Raw genomic sequence first — 17585 nt, forward strand, 5'->3', positions numbered from 1 at the left:
TGTATTTCAAAAATAGACCCATATCTAACACCCTGCCCAAAAGCAAAAACTTTTCCAGAAGGGCCCAATCTGCATGATTTTTCACATATTCCTTCCCAGATATATTAAGATCAGCGGCCCGGAACGAGGACCGAGGAAGGAAGGGAGGATAGATACATATAGATCTATATAGGCCCAGAGGAATATTCGTCAGCTCCGTTGGCATTTGAAATCAGTTTGACGAACTTCTGCTTCTCCACAGATAAAGCTGCTCTGCCATTTCACTCGACGGCTAGAGATCCAGAGGACAGGGCTTCAAAGGTTAGGCGACAAAGGTTAGTCATGCACTGTGCTCAGTTGTAGCCTACAATGATTCTATATTCATGTGACTGTAAGATCAGACAAACGCGGATGTTGGTTAAGTTGCTAGAAACATAGATTAGGGGAGAGAGGGGTAAGACGAGCCACTTTTTACATTTTTCATCACAGCGTCATGTCATTGACGTCTTTTTTTGCAATCTTCATACCATATCAAACTTCAAAGTGTCCTGCTACTATTTGACTAAAAAAAACATTGAAAACATTTTATAGACCCAGTGATATGCCCTTTTGAAAAAAAGTGGTCAAGTGGCTCAACTTACCCCATGCACGGGGTAAGATGAGCCAATGTGTGGGGTAAAATAAGCCAAAGCAAAAACTCATGTAAAAGATTGTTTTATTAAGTCTTTCATTGTTCATAACACAAAATATGACCTGTAAAAGCTATATCAACCAATTCAGCCTTTAAACTTATCTTAAAAAACATTTAAAGTTTAAAAGGGATATAGAGTGGATGCATGGACCATATTATCTTGTTCTCATATGTTAAAATATGTTAAAATATAATTGTGTACATTATTCTCATATGTTAAAATATCATATTGTAATCCTTATCAAAAATAAACTCAACTGCAATTTAAAAACCTGATGTTAAAATATAGGCCTGATATTGTCAGGCTTTTTGTGGCTCAACTTGCCCCACCTCTTATGGCTCATCTTACCCCATTGCACCATTTCGGGAAAAAAATGCTTCTCATGACAAGCTAGACTAAGATTTGTCATTTTGATTAGCCCTCATATAATAGCTTATAAAGGCACTATCTCAGATATAATGTGTCTAAATGTTGTTTTATTCTTGTTTTCTCTAAATCATCTTACTTCTGGACAAACATGGAATTCACTCAGAGAGCAAAAAAACACATTATTCCAAATATCTTTCTTACCAAATTTTCCATGTGCTTCCCTTCTCTACTGATGTTAGGAAAGGGTCCCCTCCCCCTTAGAATGCTGTCATAAAATTAAATTTGTTTACCATATCCTAGAAAAAGGGTATGGCTCACCTTACCCCTCGGCTCATCTTACCCCTCTCTCCCCTATCGATTTAAAGCCCGTAGCCTACACACCCAGTTCGATTTTTCGCACGAAATTACGCAGGCTATTAAACATGGGGATGCCTACAAGTTTCAGAAAATGGCAAGCTTGAGGCGCGTGATCGGCGGCGAAATGTTTTTCACTTGGCAGCTCCGATTAGAGTCGCTTTTTCAAGTGTGAACTGAGAAGAGGCAAATAAATGTATAGGACAATGATATACTTATAGCAGCCAAACAGTAGGCTTCACGTTAACTTGGAAACTCAAGGATAAACAGCTATGATGTTCAGCACTAGGGGGATATAAAAGAACACGGAGAGTTATGGGATAGAGAAACAGAGCAGGCAGGAAAGCGGAAAGTTAGACGGTCAGTCGGATTGCACGTTATGTATGAGCACAATAAATAAACCGGAGTTACACGGCTATTTGAGTAAACGTTGTCATCTGTGAGCGCGAGAATAGGAATATTACAACAGCGAATCAACAGTGAACAAATTCTAGCAAGCAGGAGAACGTTTTAAATGTCAGACTCGGCCAGGGGCGGAGTGTGACACTAAAATCCACCGGGAATATTCTGACCACACCGGCCCCCTACCCGCCGCCAGCCCACTGCCGGCCCAACCCACCCATGCCTTGAGCACGACCACCTTCCGTATATTATAAACACAAACAAAATGTTGGCTAAATGTAATAGTCAATCTATGAATGTCCAGGTCCAGACTTTCATGTTTCAGTTTTATGGGCATTTGCATGCAAAACATTACATTTCTTGGTTGGGAACTGTATGTCCACATATAGGCTACTGTAATGTTCACATTCAAAAGCATTTTACATCTCTACCTTGCCCTCTCCTTGGGCCTGCTCCTCTCACTGCTCCTGCACCTCTCACTGCTTCACTGCTCCAGCACCTCCTACTGCACCTTTCACTGCTCTTCTCCCTGGACCCCTTGCTCTTACTCTTACTCATCCAGACAACACAGTATTTGTCTTTTTCTGTTTCTGTTGCCAAAACAGCTCCTCCTTTTACTGTGTAAGTGTAATGTAAATGTAATAGAGAGAAATAATCCCTGCCACTGAGACAAACTGGAATCAGCTGTGGTTGGCCCAATTTACCCAACATAATCATCTGTGTGCCAGTTATTCAATTGTTTGTTTATTATCAGCTGAGATATTGTTTTTGAACTGATACCATTGCAGAAGCAGAGGTTACTAAGGTTTGGAATTGTTTCAACTGTTGTGGGATGTCATGTGTTAACATCTGTAAATAATAGGAAAACGATCCATAATTTTGTTGAGAGGTATAACTTAAGAAAATGTAAGCATTGTGGAAATGTGTTCACTGCATATTGTGCGAAAACAACATGAAATGTATGAATGGTATGCCACAAAAAGCCGATGTGCCAATTGTGTTTAGAGTTTTGAAAACGTGACAACTGTTTGGACAAACGCTAGTCACTGGAAAAAAAACTGTAAGACATTGATTCGTTTGAAATGTAGGGTTCAGGAGTTAACTAGCTTGTGATATTTTCCGTCTAGCAAGTAACGTAGTTTAACTTAGCGTCAATGTTTTTCATTCTGTCAAGTTTACCTGCACTCGTTAATGGCCGTGGACTAGGCTACGGATAGGATAGCCTAAATCTGTTTTGGGCATTTAGATGCGTCCTCCTCCAGTAGTCGCTTCTTCTTAATTCAGCCCCCTCTTTCTCTTTCCTCTTCTTGCCTTCCATATTAACCACGCAAGCACCTGCTAATCCGTTCACTATCAAAACGCTACTTCCACGAATACAGGCTAAGGGGCCATGCCATTAGAGGAGGGGCCGCTCATCTATCCCCCTACATTTCTGTAGACTTGACCTAGCAAACGTATTTGCCATTCCCAGGAGGCGTTGTTGTTCTATATGTGACCAAAAAGAGTTAAATAACACTTTAATAATATGAGGAATTACATGAAGACACCCAAAGGCTACATACAAATGTACTGATATGAGAGAACTGAGATGAATATAGGCCTGTAATTAATAGATGTAGGGTAACCATGACTAAGGTATATATCGCAACTAAATGGTTTATATAGTGGTTGGTTTCAAAGTTATACCGTTTGAAGTCTGATGACTTCAGGGGATAGAAACACTGAATGGAAATTCTTATGATAAAAATATTCTGGCGGCCGCTCAGGCACGTCATAGGCCAGTTCAAATGCAACATCAGGCCGGCCGGCCTGGCGGGAAATGGCCCGATTCTCCCGATTACCACTCCGCCCCTGGACTCGGCACTGTAGTGTGTGAAAGCAAAGATAACTAGAAAATGTAATTCCATGGAAGGAATCACCATTTTTTTTTTTAAAGTATATTTTTTGGCCTTTTTGCCTTTAATGTTATAGTACAGTGAAGAGTAGACAGGAAACAAGTGGGAGAGAGAGATGGGGTGGGATCGGGACATGACCGCAGGCCGGATTCGAACCTGGGTCCCCGTGGGCACTCGGACCCGTATATGGTACGAGCGCTGTAGCCTGCTGCGCCACAGCACCCCCCGGAAAGAATCACCATTGCATGTAAATGTAAAAAGGTTGCTGTGTAAAACATTGTATTTGTTAAAAAAGACAACATGACACAGTAGGCTAGAATAGATTAAAAAAAATAGTCTAACCCAATTAGTTCCACTGAAATTAAATTAATTTAAATTAAATTAAAATGATTTAATTACTTAAAGTGATTGATGAAAATGCATTACAATTGTGGTTACAATTGTGGACAGTAGGCCTAGGCCAGGGGTCGGCAACCCAAAATGTTCAAAGAGCCATTTTGGACCAAAAAAACAAAAAACAAATCTGTCTGGAGCCGCAAAAAATGAAAAGCCTTATGTAAGCCTTATATGAAGGTAACACAGGCTGTAAGTGTATATTATCTATATTAGCCTACTATCAAAATGACTAGGCTACATAACGAGGCTACATAATGAGCTTTCATGATTAAATGTTTTTCCCTACAGCGCATCTCGGAGAGAATGACACACCACGTGACTAACTCCGCTGGTGCTTTAAGTTCAACTTCGTGTAATCACCGTCCGTGAACCGTTGTTTTCCACGTTTTAATATCTCTCAGGTTGCAACAAAATTTCTCCAGAAGTAGGCTACTGCAATCACACTTTTTCTCTCAGTCCCAACTGGGTAGTCGGCTGCAAATGTAGCATGCCTTCCCTGAAAATGTTTTTCTAAATGTCTCTCTTTTTGTTGTTCGCCAACTTCTCATTACAAAGCAAGCAAACATGCAGGCAATCCTTCCGCAATGGCAATGAAAGCAAATGATTCGGTCATTTCTGCCTTAAATTCTCTGATCTCATCGGCTATCTTTCTCTTTTTCCCTTTGGGATCCATGCCATGGCCATGCTGACACCCGCCGGTTTGTTTACAACCACAGCCACCTGCATGGCACGGCGCCGCCCTGAAACGTGTGTCGCAGGCTATCAAATCTTCGTTGACAGAAATGTTGAACTTTAATATTTATTATTCACATTTTTACAACATTGGAAAACGTTAAGAATGTTTGTCCTGATACAGAAACCATATTAAAACAAACAAACAAAAATCCCCCCATTCATTTTCATACATTTTTGAAGACGCTCAGGGAGCCACCAGGGTTGCGCTAAAGAGCCGCATGCGGCTCCAGAGCCGCAGGTTGCTGACCCCTGGCCTAGGCCTATAGCCTGACTCTCGCCAGACCCTTGTAGTTCCGCCATGCTCCACCAGAGGCGTTTCGCTGAGCTCCACACAAGGGTCTGGACGCGAGGGCAATCCAAACCCCTGGGCCAGTGATCAAAAAATAAGCAACCAATCAGGAGCGCCGAAGCGAGTGTTTGATTCAAATAACTAGTAACCTGACTTTCGCCAGATCCTGTAGTTCGCTGTCTGCTTCACACAAGGATCTGGGACTTCTCGATAGGAGATGTATTTCTGAAGGCGGGTCCTTGTAAAACATCCTCGCATGTGATTCGATAAACCACTTGCCTGTTATCTTGAATGACGTGCTAGGCTTCTTCAAGCTCTTGCCAAACCCGGTCGGAAGAAGAGTAAGAACATCCTTGCCACCAATAAATGTCTTCAAAACTATTCTCTGTTAATCTTTTAAAGAATGAATACTCGATAGATTCGACAAAATGGTTGAAATAGCAGAATCAATGTCAGCACAAGACTCCTCGCTGCGTGCCGCCATTGTTATTTGAAGCAAACACTCGCTTCGGCGCTCCTGATTGGTCGATTATTTTTTGATCACTGGCCCAGGGGTTTGGGTTGCCCTCGCGTCCAGACCCTTGTGTGGAGCTCAGCCTCTGGTGGAGCATGGCGGAACTACAAGGGTCTGGCGAGAGTCAGGCTAGGTTACTAGGCCTATGCCCTATTTTGGAAAATAACTCTTCATTTATTAGAATAAAAGACTGAAATGAAGTTGCCAACTTCAACAAGTTGCAAGCACTGACACTTTAGTAGGCCGCTGAAGTTCATCTACAGTGAAACGACTGGTATGCTTACATACACTTTAATGCAGGTAAAAAGTACATAGCCTAGGCCAGGGGTCAGCAACCTGCGGCTCTGGAGCCGCATGCGGCTCTTTAGCGCAACCCTGGTGGCTCCCTGAGCGTCTTCAAAAATGTATGAAAATGAATGGGGGGATTTTTGTTTGTTTGTTTTAATATGGTTTCTGTATCAGGACAAACATTCTTAACGTTTTCCAATGTTGTAAAAATGTGAATAATAAATATTAGAGTTCAACATTTCTGTCAACGAAGATTTGATAGCCTGCGACACACGTTTCAGGGCGGCGCCGTGCCATGCAGGTGGCTGTGGTTGTAAACAAACCGGCGGGTGTCAGCATGGCCATGGCATGGATCCCAAAGGGAAAAAGAGAAAGATAGCCGATGAGATCAGAGAATTTAAGGCAGAAATGACCGAATCATTTGCTTTCATTGCCATTGCGGAAGGATTGCCTGCATGTTTGCTTGCTTTGTAATGAGAAGTTGGCGAACAACAAAAAGAGAGACATTTAGAAAAACATTTTCAGGGAAGGCATGCTACATTTGCAGCCGACTACCCAGTTGGGACTGAGAGAAAAAGTGTGATTGCAGTAGCCTACTTCTGGAGAAATTTTGTTGCAACCTGAGAGATATTAAAACGTGGAAAACAACGGTTCACGGACGGTGATTACACGAAGTTGAACTTAAAGCACCAGCGGAGTAGTCACGTGGTGTGTCATTCTCTCCGAGATGCGCTGTAGGGAAAAACATTTAATCATGAAAGCTCATTATGTAGCCTCGTTGTAGCCTACTTAGTCATTTTGATAGTAGGCTAATATAGATAATATACACTTACAGCCTGTGTTACCTTCATATAAGGCTTACATAAGGCTTTTCATTTTTTGCGGCTCCAGACAGATTTGTTTTTTGTTTTTTTGGTCCAAAATGGCTCTTTGAACATTTTGGGTTGCCGACCCCTGGCCTAGGCTAAGAACTAGACCCCATTGGAATACGGAATACAATCTCTATCAACGATGATGCTATGCAGCAACAGGTTGGCCTAGGAAATTAAATGGTAGGATATTTTAATGTACACAAACATATTACATGATGAGCTAGTACCTACAGTAGGATTCAATTGGCTGGCTTCACGTGAGATCCTCACAAGACCTCACGTGTGAATCACGCTTATAGTGCGTTCGTTTTCGGCACTTGATTTCGTTGAGTTGGACTCTCCCATTAGGCGTACAGCCATCAAGATAATGCAATGCAACGTTACACGTAAAAACGTGTATCTCTGTGAAAGCCTTCGATCCCAAATTAACATGGCAACGTTGCCTATGAATGAAGTGTCTTAGAAATCACAATAAGCTTGAAATTGTTAGGTAGTGTGTTGGTAGCGCGTCAGTCTCTTAATCTGCATGCTCACGATGGGGCGCAAGTTCAAATCGTCAGTGGGGTTTTTTTGCCAAAGGCTCCTGTTGCTTTCCTGTTTATGGACTGTCAAAATTGTATGCAGAGGCATCTGGCTGTTTTGTTTAGGTTTGTTTTGCTGTCACTAATGGTTTTATGAGGTCACGAGGCCAGTGTCAAACTTCCATTTAAAAGCATAATTAGGCCTATGTCCGAAGCACCATTTGTGTTGTCGTTTTTGGCTCAATTCATACCTTTTATTTCAAAATTGCGGATAGGCCGCATTATCAGTGTACATCAGAGGTCTTTCACGGAGTGTTGAAGAATGTTTCCTGAAACAAAGCCCGTCACAATAATGCAGCACACTGATATGGAGCACCTCCTCACCTTGAGTGTCTGAAAGCTGCTGTAGGCTAGGCTAGTCTCGCAGTCCATATCTTTAGTCTACTGCCTTCTTTCATTTAATTCCTTCAATCCATTTAAAGTGGATGGTTTGTAGGTGTTGCAGACTACGCCACGATGGGACTTGCACCCAAAGAATTCAAACTCAGTATCCTTAACTTAAGGCAGTCAGGTTCGTATAACTGACAGAGACATGGTTCCATAAAGAAATGATTTATTTCACACACAAACATGCACATAAAAACAGTGACTGTGCTGAGGCTTACCGGTGGGAGGGCAGTGGCTAATGAGTATCCGACAAAGGCACCCCAATCACACGTGCTTTGGTCACAAACACACAGGCAAGGCAATGTCACACTCAGTGAAGGAAAAATCACAGCACACGGGACCCCATCACCATCCAAAACTGCTCCCACTTTCGGCTCTCAGCACCTAAACGGAGAGGGGAGGTCCAGGGTTACAGACTGCACACTCACATAGAACGTGTGACAAAGTAAATCAAACACAAGACATAACATCAAACAATAACAGATAAGACGATCAACGCAAGTGGTGCCAGTTCGTTATGCACACTCCCATCCGAACGCGAGCAATCACTCAAATGAGCTCTAGCGATCAGTGTTGCCAGATTGGGTTGACTGATTTCCGCCCAATCACCCCTCCGTCTTCAGCAAAAAAACGCCCGATGACGTTTTTCTCATAGAGAACCATTGAACTCAAAATGTTATTTACCCACCTACAGCTTATTTTCCCCCGCCAAACGATATAAAAGAAGCCCAATCTGGCAACACTGCCAGCGATTTCCCAGTCTAAGGTCTTCGTACATCCCGCTAGCGTACAGCAAGCTAGCCTCGGGCCTCGTTGACTGTGGGACCAGTAGTGTTGGTTGGGCGAACACCCAAGGCAGCAGCAGTTAGCTCTCTAGGCAGAAACAAGGGTCTACATATCACCCACATGAACTCCAGGTCAAGAGAACAGTGTCTGTCTTGCATTTTTACTGTGTATTTCAACTTCTCTTTGTAGATGACTTTCACTCTTGCATGTAAATATACATATAAAGCCCATGAGAGACAGAAGAGCTTTAGATTTTGAGCAACAGTGTGTACATGTTGTATCCAAAGTGTCATATTATGAAACAAGTGTTTGTAATGTGAGGTGAATGTTTGATTTAACACATGGAGGTCAGGGCCTTTTCAGGCACTTTGAGGCACTTTGAGGTCCTCCACAATAATTATATGAGAGTAAAGTGGATGTAATAAAATGTGCATGTCTGAGGACCTGCAAGAGTGGGCTTGCAAAAATGCTAACTATGCTAACAATGTTAACTAGGTAAAAATGCTAACCAGGTTGATCAGCTAACTTAACTGATGATTTCTAGCATTTATGCTAAAAATGCTAACCATGCTAACAATGCTAACTTACCTAATGACTTCTATTATGTCAAAAAAAAAGGCTGCAAAAAAATATATAAATATAGCCGCAAGCGGCGATGGCGGACCCGAGCACCTGCGGTGCAGACCCGTGACATCTGGAATCTAACAAATCAACATGTGTGGGTCGGTGGCCATGTGCATGAGCAACACACATGCCCACCAAATTTGGTTAATTTTCGTGAATGAATGTGTCAACCACAACAGACAACACGCTAGGTGGCGCTATATGGCGCATTTCCACTATGGTCCTGGGCCGGCCCCAGGCTTTACCCCGGTCTTAAACATCGGTGCCTAGCCCCAGTGCTGCATTTCCACTACCGAGTTAAACACCGGGGTTTTACGTCAACTAGGAATGTTTACTATACAAACGTAATAGCCTACGTTAATTTCCCGGGAGAGATGCATATCGTCGCCTATCATAGCAGAAGTAACCTCCGACATTAGTGCTGAAACTAAAACGTAGCCTACGCCTAGAACTACATAGGCTAATATTAACGGTAGGTTAATGGTTCTGCATAAAGGCTGACTGTAGCAGCCCCTCACTCGGACATTGGAGAACTAGCTGGCAACTTATTACTACCTAAACAAATCAAGCACTGACTCAAAACAGGGTGACCAGGAATGCTGCAAAGTGGTATAACACTTGAAAACTAGCGTCCATTTTTATTTATATTTTTCTTTCTCGAAACAAATAACTGAAATAATGGTAGCAGCTAGCTGGCTAGGCTAAAAGCATTGTTGCGTTTGATTCCATTCCAAAGTCCTCGGTCTGGCCTCCGGGGCCGGACTGAGGCCGTTTTAGCTCCGGCCCTGGGCCGGCCCCGATCATGGAAAGACGTCAAGCCAGAGGCTTTACCCCGTAGTGGAAATGTGCCAATAGAGTCCCTAAGCCACACCCGAGGCCAGAGCTCTGTTTCTGACTAGCGGCAGTAATAACACACAAGCTCACCAAATTTGGTTGATTTTCGTGAATGTATGTGTCAACCACAACAGACAATGCGCTAGGTGGCGCTATAGAGTCCCTAAGCCACACCCGAGGCCAGAGCTCTGTTTCTGACTAGCGGCAGTAATAGCACACAAGCTCACCAAATTTGGTTAATTTTCGTGAATGTATGTGTCAACCACAATAGACAATGCGCTAGGTGGCGCTATAGAGTCCCTAAGCCACACCCGAGGCCAGAGCTCTGTCTTTGACTAGCGGCAGTAATAACACAAGCTCACCAAATTTGGTTAATTTTCGTGAATGTATGTGTCAACCACAACAGACAATGCGCTAGGTGGCGCTATAGAGTCCCTGAGCCACACCCGAGGCCAGAGCTCTGTCTTTGACTAGCGGCAATAATAACACACAAGCTCACCAAATTTGGTTAATTTTCGTGAATGTATGTGTCAACCACAACAGACAATGCGCTAGGTGGCGCTATAGAGTCCCTGAGCCACACCCTAGGCTAAAGCTTTGCCTGTGTTTCGAGTGCAATTCTACAAATGGCTGCCAAATTACAAGAGTTGTAGATCATGCCAAGTTGGTGAAAAAAGGCCAAACAGGTAAGTCGGACACAACTCTAATGATAATAATAATAATAATAATCTGAGCAAAAACAATAGGGCCCTGCACCTACGGTGCAGCCGCTGCTACAGCGGCCGCACCTCGGTGCTCGGGCGCTAAATACCAAAAAAATAATTTCCCCATTCATTTCAATGGGACCGAAAACCCCATTCATTTCAATGGGGAAACGCCTCTGGTCGAGCATGGCGGAACTACAAGGGTCTAAAAATGGGAATACCGTAAAAACGACAATTGGCAGCCATCCGACACTAACAGCAAGCCCACTAAAAATATTTTCAAAGGTAAAAAACCTTTGCATTGATGAGCTCAATGTTTGATGAGCATCAAACAGGCTAATAGGCTAACTGAACAAAACTGAACAAAGCACCATGCCAATCTCTAGCACTCTGTCTCAAAACCGACTACTTCTGTGAGTACACTTTCGTGCAGCACCCTATGTGCCCTGTGTGCTTACTGGCATAGTGTGCACATTTTAACAGAATAGTGTCGTCTCATATCAAACGCTAACCTCCGTGCACTTCACGAAAATGACGGTCTTAACGTTTAAATATAATGTTATTGTTGTCCTCTATTCGACCGTGACATGGTCGTACTGTGTCAAAACGTGAACAGTTTGCTATAACTTGCTTGTACCTCTGTAAAGTGTGTTTTCCACTGCTGCTGCTTCAGATTTCTCCACCGCGATTTCTATGAGTTTGAAAATACTCCCTCCCCTTCCATATAGCCAAGATGGCGTCCGTTGAGGGCTTGCAGTGCCCTTCGTATCGTTCGAAATATCAGTGTGAACGCCCTCACGCACTCAAATTAAGTATTTTAAGTGCAGAAGTGTGCGGTTTGAGACACAGGGTAGGTATGGTGAAGGGTGTGTGATGAATTTTAGTTCTAAAGACCAAGGGAACTTCATCATAATGCATAGTATAAGTATATTATATTATATTAGTATATTTATTAAAAATAAAAAACTGCCTGCCCTATGTTAACCCTATGTTTTAAATTCCCATAGGGTTACATAGGGGTGGCAACATTTTTGACCCCAGTATTTTGGGAAGAACATTTATTTATTTATGATACATTTTTCATTCACAAAGAAAATTGGTGTCCTTGAAGGTTGGATTTTTCCTCATCAGTTCAGTTCAGTTCAGACATTTATCGTCCCACAAGGGGAAATTTGGTTTGCATCAGTGGTTATAAAGACATAACACACATAAGACAAAGTACAAAACATAGAGCGCAAGTGTTCACAGACAACCAACCTCCGCACTAGACACTACATGAAGGTTATACCATAATAAATACCAGACATGAGTATGATGAATATGTTTCAGTGGCACTTAAGTGTCATGAGTGATTTTGTGTTGGTTGTGTAGTAATTGCACTAGGGACAAAATAAAACTTGTATCAATTGCACATTTTATTACTTAAGCCATTCAAATAAATATTATTTATGAAATATGATTCCTCTTTTTAGGCAACTTTAGCATGGGTGCCAACAATTTCAGCCATGACTGTATGTTTCTAGCACTAAAACTACCGTAGCAGAGATTGATATGTGTGTTTGGAATAGTTTTTCAAATCCCCAGGGGGGCATTTAGACTCCAGAGGGCTAAAGATGTGTTTATGACATTTTGAATGTTGTGTGTCATTTTGCTGGAGATTTGAGGCATTTTGCATTTTGTGTGAGCAGTTTTGGGGTTTGTGTGTAAAGTTTTGAAAAATAGACACAGAGATTTGAAAAAGTGTGCAAACAGTTGTAAAAACAAAACCTATACAAGGCATAGTCTCCTCTTAAAGGAACAGCGGGGTTTATCAGAGTTCTGTACATCACAAGAGAGAGAGATATGTGCAAAAACATAATGGTCATTACATAAGTCAATGGCTGGGTCTCAACATAACTAAATCAATTCTGAACATAACCTTATATGGGTTATGACAGCTGGAATAAGGCGTCAACATGCTTATACTTATGCACAGGATAAACAGGATATTGTCACTCTGAATAAAACCGGAATATGGGTGTGCATGGAAACGTAATTATTGATAAAGCACATGCAGATTTTTTTTTTTTGTTTAAAGTATGTATTTTTTGGGGCTTTTATGCCTTTAATCAGACAGGACAGTGTAGTGAGACAGGAAGCGACCGGGAGAGAGAGTAGGGGTGGGATCAGGAAAGGACCACGGGGCGGGAATCGAACCCGGGTCGCCGGCGTGCGGTGCAGGTGCCCCAGCCAGTCGCGCCACAACTGGGGCAGCACATGTAGAATTTGATGAGTGCATTAACGTCTTGTGTTAAACTTTAGAGAACTGAGGTGATCTACATAACATACATTTGTTTTCCAGCTGAAATTGATCAACATCATGGCCTCATGTGGTGATGATACCATGGAGATCGCAGCCCTGGGAAGACCATTCCAGCTCGGCATGCTGTACAACTGCCGGAAGGACGCTCTTATTCCAGGTAGGACTCCATAGATGTATTGACTTTACTAGTTCATGTTAAAATTAATGAGCCTATAGATAAACAAACACACCGTTTAAAAAGTAGTGCAACAAGTACTTCAGAATGTGCAGTAAATATAATTTTGAAAGTAAAATTATTAAATGTGTAACTGCATAATGTTACACACCTAATTTTAAACTGGTGTATTTTAAGTCTTTGTTAACTTTCTATTGCATAACTAATTTCCCCACAGCTATAACCTTATGGGATCCAGAGCAGCTGCAGAAGAATAAAAGTGTGGAATCACAAAACAAAACTGAATTTGATGTCACAACATCAGACACAATTGAGGAGAAGTCAAATTCATTGAAGATCTCTGGCTCTCTGAAACTAAGTATCTTGGGAGGACTGGTGGATGTGGAAGGATCAGCTAGATATTTCCAAGACACAAAGAAATCCAACAAACAAGCCCGTGTGACACTTCGGTACAAAACAACAACAAAATTTGAAACATTAACAATGTCTCACCTGGCTTGTGGACAAGTGGCTCATCCTAACGTGTTTGACGATGACACTGCCACTCATGTTGTCACGGCCATCTTGTACGGAGCTGGAGCCTACTTTGTGTTTGACAGAGAATCATCCTCAGAGGATAAGAAGGAACAAGTGGAGGGGGAGGCTAACCTCACCTTCAACAAACTGAAATTCCTCACAGTAGATGCTGAGGCCTCATTCAACATGAATGAAAAAGAGAAGGCAGCAGTTGAAAAATTTAGCTGCACATTTCATGGAGACTTCAAGTTACCCACCAACCCAACGTCCTTCAGTGACGCTGTGAGAGTTTACAGAGACCTTCCAAACATGCTGGGAGAGAATGGAGAACATGCTGTTCCACTCAGGGTGTGGCTGTACCCTCTGTGCAAGTTGGATTCAAGAGCTGCAAGACTCGTAAGAGACATCAGCAATGCCGTGATCAGATACTCATCAGATGCCATAGAGAGTTTTACCAACACAGAGATGAGATGCAGAGACATACTGAGAGACACTGCAGCTGCAGCATTTCCTGCCCTGGCAAAGAGGGTTCAGGATTACATGCAGATGTGCCATCAGTACAAGCTTGACTTCATGCAGAAGCTCAGGTCAGTGCTTCCTTCAATCCGAGGCGGGGGGAAAGAGGAGAGTGCTCTATTAGAAATTCTGAAGGAACACGAGAGTTCTCCATTCAACAGAAAAGACCTGGATCAGTGGCTCACAAATAAGGAGAAGGAATTAGACACACTGAAATCTTACCTCAAGCAACTGGAGAACCTGGACGCAAATATTCATGACAATTTGGAAAACCTCTTATCAGATTTAGATGTGGAGAATGTTGTGAGCTTTTCCTTTACCTCTGTAGATGGGTCTGATAGTTTCCTGGTGAAACTGTCAAATTATCTCAAACCATCAGGAATGTTGAACCCTTCTGCAGAATCCTCTGATCTACAGGCTACAAACACAGAGTGGCTCACCAATGATATTAAACTAAAAATGAGGGAACAATTGAGACTGTTTGGAAAACTGAAGAAGATGAGCACCAGTGATAAAACCAAATTCATAGTTTCTTCAAAATACAATGAAAGTCATCCTGGGGCGTGTATTTTCATATATGAAGATGGAAGTGATGATGCAATCCGCTTTGTTCCTCCATCAAAACCTGCCACTCCAACCACTACTTGTGTTTCATATGACAGTGTAACAGTTCAGGTGTCTGACCCAGACTCTGCCACTGTAGAGCACCGAGTAGAATACAGAGAGAAACAGAATCAGGAGACTGAATGGAAATCCCACCCAGTGCAGAGGAACCAAAAGGCAGTAACTCTGTCGGGACTGAAGCAGGGGACTGAGTGTGAGATCAGAGCCACAGCTGTGGGCAAACTCGGCTATGCTGTTAGCAGTGAAGTCTGTCTGACTCTCACAGCAGTCTGTCCACCAAAAGCAGTACGGCAAAACAATGTGTGCGACGCCACCTGCCCTTCAAAATACGAGGATATTCAAATAGGAGGATCCATCACCAACTCTAATTCACCCTACTTCTCCTGTCCACATACTGGTAGTGGGCCTACACGACTCCTCCCTCATTTTTGCCGCATGAATTGCTCAATATCTTGTACTACAAAATATGATCTGTACTGCATGAATTGTAGCCATCCACTAGAGGGCCGCTAGGGGCCCGCTAGGGGCGTCTAGATTTTTAGTTTAATGCAACCACATTTTTAGTTTACAGTTTTTTTCAAACGCTAACAAGCGTTTGTCCATTCATTTGACACATTTTCAAAACTCTAAACACAGACTCTCACCTACAAAACACATTTTTAGTTTAATGCATGTTTTCTGAATGGGCCATGGGCCATGCTATATTGGCCCCTGTGGTTGACCCCATCCTCATCCCAGTCCCCTAGTCGTGTCCCCTGGGGGTGATTTTCTTTCTTTTGTCCTTTAAGAAGGTGAGATAATCATCAGTAACAAAATCAGATTTTATGTTTTTCTTTCAAGGTGCCTGCATTCTTTTTCTTTTCTTTAGAGTGCTCGAGAGGTAATGCTGTGTTTGTTTGTTATCTGTTTTTATTTTTATCGGAACACATCAGACTCCTGTTTATTATTGTGTGATCTATACAAAAATCTTTTTTTTGATTGATACATTTTGGGGTGTTCTTATTGTATTCTGATGTGTTCATATGTTACTCCTGGGTAGAATATTCTGTGGCAAGGTGCACACCCCTTTGTGCATGACTCTCTCTGGCTTCAGAATGGCTGAGTAGGGCATATTGTCCTGTTTACTTGTAGCTCGGGAACATCAGTGATACCATGGGCCGAAGGAGATAGCGGTGGGCGCTGTGTGTCTGGATTTTACCATCTGGTCAGAGCCGGTTGTGTTGTGTACCACCTGCCACGTCGGCATGATTGACGTTTTTAATGTTTTAGTATAACTGACCGTGTATTAAGATTGGACTCTGAGACGGATGGAGGAAGTGAATCGAGTAGCATCTTCCCAGGGGGATGCTCAGCAACCGCTCCAGATAGCAAGAACGACTGTTAAACTTTGTCAGTTTCACTGTCCGAGACTCTGTTCTGCCTATGTTCTGGTTTTCATTTTATTGTGACATCTACAATAAATCATCATTTAATCGCTATCCTGATCCAGCCATCAAGCTTTATTGACCATTTTCAATTCAGACATTATAACTACCACTAGAGAATCCAACAATAGTTACAGATTTTTTCCAAATGCTAAAGCACAATTTTGCAAACTAGACAAAGTTCATACACAATTCACAAAACCACACACCCAAACTGCAAAATGCCTCGTATATCCTGCAAAATGAAGCACTGCAAACAAAATGACATAGCATAATAAAAATAAAACTTTTGCACCACATGGCACACACTTCATATTACCAGATTTTTGTCTAACACACATACAGTCTGTCAACATTACTTCATTACAATACTTTTATCATAGTTCTGTAAACATACAAGGATCTAAATTTATAAACATATTGTTGTTTATTCACACTCATAAAAGAAGACAAAGTAAAAAAAATGGTAATTTCACTGAGACTAAATAAATAAATGAATAATCAGTCGGTACTCATTAGTCTTTTTATCTATCCTCCCTTCCGTCCTCGGTCCTCGTTCCCACTGATCTAGATACAGAATGATGGGCCGGCAACAATGGGATAGTCTATCCAGTGGTCTTTAGATCAGTGGGAACGAGCCGGAGGACCAAGGAAGGAAGGAAGGGAGGATAGATAAAAAAAAGAGCGTGTATGTGTGTGTATCAAAAGCAGTTCCATATCATGACCACCAGGTGGTGCTCCAGTCAAGGAACTGGATTGACCGATACACTCCTCTCTCTCTCTCTCTCTCTCTCTCTCTCTCTCTCTCTCTCTCTCTCTATTTATTAGAGATGCACCGATTGCAATTTTTCGGCCGATTCCGATTTCCGATTTTTCATAGAATTTGACCTGGCGATACCGATTTTAGGCGATTCCGATTTCATTTCTTCTAACCACTTTACAGCACACACAAGTATCTTTTCTGTAATACAACATGTTAATATAGAAATGTGAGCAATGGCTGGTAAAAAAAATGTGAATAGACAGATTCCTCAAGTGTTCTTCAGCTGCAGTATTCCCAGTGTGGGACATTCATTTCACACACTATAAATGCACTGTAGGAACACCTATTTTTTTCTTCTCACATGCAATATCCAACTGTAAATATCTTCAAAATATTGATAAGTGTATCACTGGAAAGTTTGGTGTACACAGGTGCTACATAGGCTGAGATGTTGGAAAATGACAAACTAATTTTGAGAAAACAGCCTTGAAACACAGCCAATGACATGCATTCAGTCTACACTCTTCATTGAACTTTCGCGATTGCTTGCTGATACAAAGGAAG

At 42.1% G+C, this 17585-nt stretch overlaps 1 protein-coding gene across 1 annotated transcript; it reads left to right on the forward strand.

Annotated features, from left to right (window-relative positions):
• Positions 1 to 16318, forward strand: LOC134067837 (verrucotoxin subunit beta-like). Its single transcript, XM_062523290.1, has 3 exons — positions 1 to 314; positions 13043 to 13160; positions 13396 to 16318. The coding sequence occupies exons 2-3, from the start codon at positions 13061 to 13063 to the stop codon at positions 15345 to 15347; spliced, it is 2052 nt and encodes a 683-aa protein (XP_062379274.1). The 5' UTR covers positions 1 to 314; positions 13043 to 13060; the 3' UTR covers positions 15348 to 16318.
• The last annotated feature ends 1267 nt before the right edge of the window (positions 16319 to 17585 follow it).

This window comes from Sardina pilchardus, chromosome 20, assembly GCF_963854185.1.
Source record: "Sardina pilchardus chromosome 20, fSarPil1.1, whole genome shotgun sequence".
NCBI classification, from domain to species: domain Eukaryota; kingdom Metazoa; phylum Chordata; class Actinopteri; order Clupeiformes; family Clupeidae; genus Sardina; species Sardina pilchardus.

Excerpts from the sequence above, each read along its gene's own strand:
- LOC134067837 (XM_062523290.1), top strand. The coding sequence starts at position 13,061 with ATGGCCTCATGTGGTGATGATACCATGGAGATCGCAGCCCTGGGAAGA. Across the intron at positions 13,161-13,395 it reads GAAGGACGCTCTTATTCCAG|CTATAACCTTATGGGATCCA; the intron begins GTAGGACTCCAT and ends ATTTCCCCACAG.